Source organism: Eleutherodactylus coqui, chromosome 6 (genome assembly GCF_035609145.1).
Source record: "Eleutherodactylus coqui strain aEleCoq1 chromosome 6, aEleCoq1.hap1, whole genome shotgun sequence".
Lineage (NCBI taxonomy): Eukaryota > Metazoa > Chordata > Amphibia > Anura > Eleutherodactylidae > Eleutherodactylus > Eleutherodactylus coqui.
Window position 1 is genome coordinate 124563731 of NC_089842.1, and position 6773 is coordinate 124570503.

Below are 6773 nucleotides of genomic sequence, written 5' to 3' on the forward strand. Positions count from 1 at the left end.
TTGAATCCAAGCTGAAGGCGGTACAACAGGGTACTAGAGCCTCCATGCCCGCCCGTATGACATCTTGTATCCAAGCTAGAGGCGGTACAACAGGGTACTAGAGCCTCCATGCCTGACTGTATCACATCTTGTATCCAAGCTAGAGACGGTACAACAGGGTACTAGAGCCTCCATGCCCGCCCGTATGACATCTTGTATCCAAGCTGAAGGCGGTACAACAGGGTACTAGAGCCTCCATGCCCGCCCGTATGACATCTTGTATCCAAGCTAGAGGCGGTACAACAGAGTACTAGCGCCGTCCTTCAAGTGTTCAGTTTTCTGCAATAAGTTATCCTGTTGTTCTCATATTGTAATCACTTATATTAACGTTGCAATCACACAGAGTTTCATTCCATTCCAACAACTCCTTCTAGGGGAGGGATTTGACAATGATTGCACAATACAGAGCAGCAATATCTAATGTGTATACAGTATATAATACAGTGCTAATCATGGGTGAATGTACCCTAGAGGCAACACATAGGACTCATGAAGAGTAAGGCCCGAGCTGTCTGATCCCAATCTCCCTATGCCTTAGGTGCGGTGAGCGTGCATGGGAGCTCACACTCTCCACCTTAGCAGACATGGGCCCATTCACACATCTGCTAGGTGACCCCTCTCCTCTATATACCCCCCTGTTCCAAATGGTGTAAAGCATGAGAATGACAAGGACTGGGCCCCACGCCGGCTGAAGAGCCTCTTGTCAGGATTTGATCGCAGTTCTCCTGATCAGCGTTTATATAAAAAGCCTTGAAAATTGTAAGATGATTTCAGTTTCCATGCAACACAAGACTCAAGTGCTTAACACCTCGAACACAAGGTCTGCGTCTGCCGCTTCCAGGGCTAATCACAGCGGCCGTCCAGAAGATTAAGAGGGCATTAGTGCCACACCTCCGGCACGATTGGACAGGCGAGGAGACAAAGCTATGGACTAATGAAAGAAAGCGCTGCCTGCGGAACACGTGCCTGTTATGTAATGGCGTAGTGTCATGCACATTGTACACAGTCCCGCCCATTGATACTGTACCTCGCTGCACAGAACAATCCATACGGGAACAGAACATGAAAGTCTGAGCGTTCAAAGAACCAAACCCAACAGGTTGTCGAAAGGTAACATCAGTGGAGGGGGGAGAGTCTGTGAGTTGGGACCCCCATCGTTTCCGATAACTGAAGGTTTAGAAGAGGCTTGAGATCTGTGTGATGGTAATGCAATTAATCATTATGGAAATCTCCACCAAAGGCAAAGAGGTTCACTTACTTTAGAAAACCCCTTCTGCAAGGGGCATGTCTCTGATGGTGATGGAAAAGATGGGATTTCCTCACAAGTCCCTACTGCCAAATACAAGCAAACTGAATTTAATATAAGAAGTCTTAAAAGGAAACTGCCATCTAAGGGGTGTGTATACCAATTCTTTATTCCTTACGCAGAATGACCCTCTGCTGGCTTTAGGCCGCCTGCACACGAACGGGTCGGATTCCAGATGCGAGATCTCACACTGGAATCCAACCCTGTGACCCGGCAGTAACCCCCGCGTTCCTATACGCTGTCCATGGGTAGACGGCCTCCGTACTGCGGGGGTACCGGCGGACGCACATGCGCAGTACAGAGTGTGACGCGCTGTCGCTAGGCAATGATGCAGATCTCACGGCCCATGTGCATCGCTCACTGCGGACGGGCCGCGGGACGGAAGGCTTCCATTAACTTCAATGGAAGCCGCCTGCACAAGGCCCACACCAAAATAGAACATGCTGCGGTTTCCCCCCTGCAATCGGAAAATCACAGCTGATTTCTGCTCGTGGGCAGGGAAAAGCGATTTTACATAGCATGTCTATGGGCAGTATTTGCTGCGGGATCCAAAGGCGGACGCCCACTCTGGATCCCGCAGTGTAAATACACCTGTGTGCATTCAGCCTTAGTTTGGAGACATAGGTCCAGATAAGATCCATATACACAAATCATCAGGATGCCTTCAAACAAGACTATTTGTTTCATTTTTGGTTATAGATACATTGGTTTGGTTGCAAATCCCTACCTACCCTTTAGTCTGGCTGCACACAGCTGAGTCAGATTCTCCACGCGGGAGCTCACAGCAGAATCCGGCTCTGGCCGTGGCTGGCGCCCCCACGTAACTGTCATTTCTGTACTGCACATGGCTGCGGACACTAGCCATCGGTCAGGCACAGTAAAAATTTTATTTTTTTTAACATTTTTTTGCATTTCCCGCGCCGTCCCTAGGCAATAAGGCGGATACTTGTGGCCTGTCCGCAATGTCAATTGTGGATGGGCTGTCGGTTGGACAGTTGCCCAATTTGCGCGGATTCTGCACAAAAATAGAACATGCCGCGATTTTAAATTTGATTGCAGAAATCGCAATTACTATTCGCTCATTTGCATTTGAACGGACATGCGAAACATCTATCTTTTCAACAGGCGCAGATTACCGCGTATCATCCGCGTGGGGGATAATCGCGGATTCCACAATTGAAATCTGGTTATGTGAAGCCGACTTAATAGAATAGATTTCTGATTGTTGCGCACTAATGAGAATAAAGCGGAGCCTGACAACATGAGACACAGGTGACAGTAAGTGACTTTATGTTACTTTCAAGATCTGCCAAAGGTATTAAAAGACACAACAATAACACGTAACATCCATACATTGCAGTTACCATGGCAACCCAAATCCTCTGTCTGACATGGGAGTAAAGTTAACATACCTTCTACATTGCAGCTAGTAAAAGGTCCAGCTGTTACAGACTTATGTACACCCTACCAGTATATTAGGACTGCAGCACCCCCCACCACTAGGCAATACCTGCTAGTCTGTAAGTAACTCAGGAAGAGGACCCAACATAGCAATCACCACATAAGGAGAGGGAGGTGACGGTGGGAAGCACATGGGTTACATAACAACTGGGGTTCACCTACCCTAATGTATGCGTGACTTGGTAGAGTTGGTACAAACACAGAGGCAAGCTGGTAGGGAGGAGGTATAGACACTGCGGGGGAGGGGTGGTAGGGAGGAGGTATAGACACTGCGGGGGACGGGTGGTAGGGAGGAGGTATAGACACTGCGGGGAAGGGGTGGTAGGGAGGAGGTATAGACACTGCGGGGGACGGGTGGTAGGGAGGAGGTATAGACACTGCGGGGGATGGGTGGTAGGGAGGAGGTATAGACATTGCGGGGGAGGGGTGGTAGGGAGGAGGTATAGACATTGCGGGGGAGGGGTGGTAGGGAGGAGGTATAGACATTGAGAGGTAGGGAGGAGGTATAGACACTGCGGGGGAGGGGTGGTAGGGAGGAGGTATAGACACTGCGGGGAAGGGGTGGTAGGGAGGAGGTATAGACACTGCGGGGGACGGGTGGTAGGGAGGAGGTATAGACACTGCGGGGGACGGGTGGTAGGGAGGAGGTATAGACACTGCGGGGGAGGGGTGGTAGGGAGGAGGTATAGACACTGCGGGGGAGGGGTGGTAGGGAGGAGGTATAGACACTGCAGGGGAGGGGTGGTAGGGAGGAGGTATACACACTGTAGGGGAGGGGTGGCAAGGAGGAGGTATAGACACTGCAGGGGAGGGGTGGTAGGGAGGAGGTATAGACACTGCAGGGGAGGGGTGGTAGGGAGGAGGTATAGACACTGCAGGGGAGGGGTTGTAGGGAGGAGGTATAGACACTGCAGGGGAGGGGTGGTAGGGAGGAGGTATAGACACTATTTATATCCAGGACTGTGACTGTAACAAGGGTGCGCGCTCTAAGGTTAGAGAAAAAAAGGTTTCTACACCAACATAGAAGGGGCTTCTTTACTGTAAGAGCAGACACTGATTACTTCAGAAGGGTTGCTGATCCGGGGATTTAATCCGATTGCCAAACTGGAGTCGGGAAGGAATTTTTTCCCTTTAAATTGGGAAAATTGGCTTCTCCCTCATTGGGGGTTTTTGCTTCCTCTGGATCAACGTTGGGAGCTAATAGGCTGAACTGGATGGACATATGTCTTTTTTGGGCCTTATATACTTCCTTGAAATATAAGCCCTCCCCCCAAAATAAGCCCTGGCTACACGAGATAAGAAAAAAAGAAAAAACATCAATACTCACCTAGCCTGCAGCATCCCGGTTGCTCGCACTGGTCTTTGGCGCTGCAGCAGGCTGCTGTGTCCTCCATGCTGACAGCACTATCTTCCTGGTGACAGGGCTTTGAATACCCCACCTCCAGCAGGCGAGTGCTGTGATTGGATCACAAGCCCCGCTGGCTTAGCCAATCAGAGCCGGCACTCGATCATTCACAGCCATTCAGTGAATGACATCAGCGCTGCAGCGCCGGAGACCAGTGCGAGGGACCGGGATGCTGCCAGCTAGGTCAGTATAAGACACCCCCCCACCCCCCGAAAATAAGACACTGTGCCTCTTTTGGGACAAAAAAGTATATAAGACAGTGTCTTATTTTGGGGGAAACACGGTATGACTAAAACTAAGAAGGTACAGACATTAGTGTAAGGACTGGTACTAAGAGGGTAAAGACATAATTGAGAAAACTGCACACAAATACTACAGTAGGTATCATGGTTAGAAGAGGTAGGTACTAAACAGGTACACGTATGGTATAAGAATATAACAAAATTATTATAATGTCTTGTAAATGTCACATGATGAGAACTTTCTTTGGTTTTTCAAATTCTTCATATGATAGTGTAGCATACAATGCCCATCACTGTGAGGGCAGGTCCATGGCACGAGTGCCACCTACCTGAGCAGGTAAACGGCCCTCTCAATGTCATTCAGCTCCTCGTCTACTGTCAACCTTTCAATTTCTTCAGGAGTCTGTAATAATGAATGATGACAGGTCAGTGATATAAACTAGCATCAGACCTCCCAGATATATTATTTACCTGGAGATTATAATGAAGGGAGCAGATACAATATAACGCTCCAGGATGAAATGATCAGCAGCACTCTGCATTTATTACACTGCTACATCTAATCAGGAGACTGGGGGGCACTTATATTCTGCACCCCGCTCAGTCCATGGAGCCCTCAATCATCACGTTATACAATGTAAGAAGCAAAGTCATTACAGATACAAAGTGTATAATACTGTAATAATGCTGCTGCTATATTCCATACTGTGGGGTGATGTCAGCAGGGGTGATGACATCATATCTCACTTGCACTGATCAGGAAAAACTGGAGGGAGGGGACTGTAACCCCACCTCTATTATACCGGATATAAACGATATAATATAGCATGTAATAGATTATAAAACCAATAAAGATGTAATCCTGGAGACATTTGCTTGTAGGTGACACTGCCGACTTCAACACTGAAGGAATCTATGTAATCCTGGGTAATGCAGGGGTCCAGGACCCCAATAACTACACAAGCCCCCAACAGGAAGATTAGGGAATACCATGATGATGTCAGAGTCTGATGACATCACAGGTGACCGGAGGAGGGGCAGTAGATGCATTATTGAACGGAATGATTGTGGATGGAAATGCCAGGTTATGGAAGAAGCGCTATAATATGCAGGGACCCCCATACACAGTGTGTATTTATGCCATATCATAGAATGTGACTTGCAATATAAAAGATAGATGGGGTTGGGGTTACCATACTGGATGTATAAACTGCAGGATCTACTCTGGGTCCCCCAATAACTCCATCAACCCCCCCCCCCCCCCCCTTCTAAGTGATGACCTCATTACTGGTGGTGCACAGTGATCATTACATACACATATAGATACAATGTATCACTGCGCCTATAGCTTCTTCTACATCCTGAAGTTCTGATACATGGTCCCCATCCTCCTCCTTCCCCCAACTACTCATAGAGACCCCCAGGATGGCACGGACACGAGTGACATGACAGGTGGACTCCACCATGACGTCACGCCTCACTGCGCCGGTTATTGTCGGGGTGCTCGGCATCAGCCCATGACGTCACGGCCAGCGTTACCTTGAGGCTCCGGCGCACCGGCCGCTCGATGATCGCCAGCTCCTGCAGGTCCTCGATGTAGCCGAACAGGCTGAGCTCCATCCTGGACACTCCGGGGACGGGGGAGATCAGGCAGCCGCTGCACCCCGCATCCTCCGCCGGGAGCTCTTCACATGGCAGCAGCGGGGGCGGCGGGAGAGAGGGGGCGGCGGGGGAGGACCGGGGAGGAGTCTGCACCGAGCAGCTCACCGGGACCGGGGGTGATGTGTGTGGGACACTGGCGGGGAAGGCGGTGAGGAGCCGCGGGGGCAGTAGTAGGGGGCGCGGGTGATACACGAGCACGGAGGACAGCACTGTGGGGGCAGCGCCGGGAGGGGGCGGCAACCAGTCCGGATCTACCTGGGCGAGCGGGGGGATGCTGACACTAAGTAGGGGCCAGTGCCGTGCAGCCCCGGCTCATGCTGCCAACGGTCCCGGCAGCCGCTGATGTTCTGCTGTGTCCGGGCTGAGCGCTGTAAGGGGCAGGAGGCGGCCTACTGCGGGTGTGCGGCGCCCGGTCTCCATAGTAACCGAGCACTGCTTACGTCACCGCTCCGAATCGGCTACACACATGTCTACAGCACTACATACCTGTTACACAGTATCTACACACGTGTACAGCACTACATACCTGTCACACAGTATATACACACGTGTACTGCACTACATACCTGTCACTCAGTACCTACACACGTGTACAGCACTACATACCTGTCACTCAGTACCTACACACGTGTACAGCACTACATACCTGTCACACAGT

At 50.4% G+C, this 6773-nt stretch overlaps 1 protein-coding gene across 2 annotated transcripts in view; it reads right to left on the reverse strand.

Moving 5' to 3' along the window:
* Window positions 1–6479, reverse strand: part of PPP4R4 (protein phosphatase 4 regulatory subunit 4) — a 102099-nt gene extending 95620 nt beyond the window's left edge. For both annotated transcript variants that reach the window (XM_066607506.1, XM_066607505.1), the window contains exons 1-2: window positions 5993–6479; window positions 4783–4856 (exon numbers count right to left, since the gene is read on the reverse strand). In XM_066607506.1, coding sequence (XP_066463603.1) covers window positions 4783–4856; window positions 5993–6073 — 155 coding nt within the window. In that variant the 5' untranslated portion in view covers window positions 6074–6479. The remainder of the gene's footprint in view (window positions 1–4782; window positions 4857–5992) is intronic.
* Window positions 6480–6773: the final 294 nt, after the last annotated feature.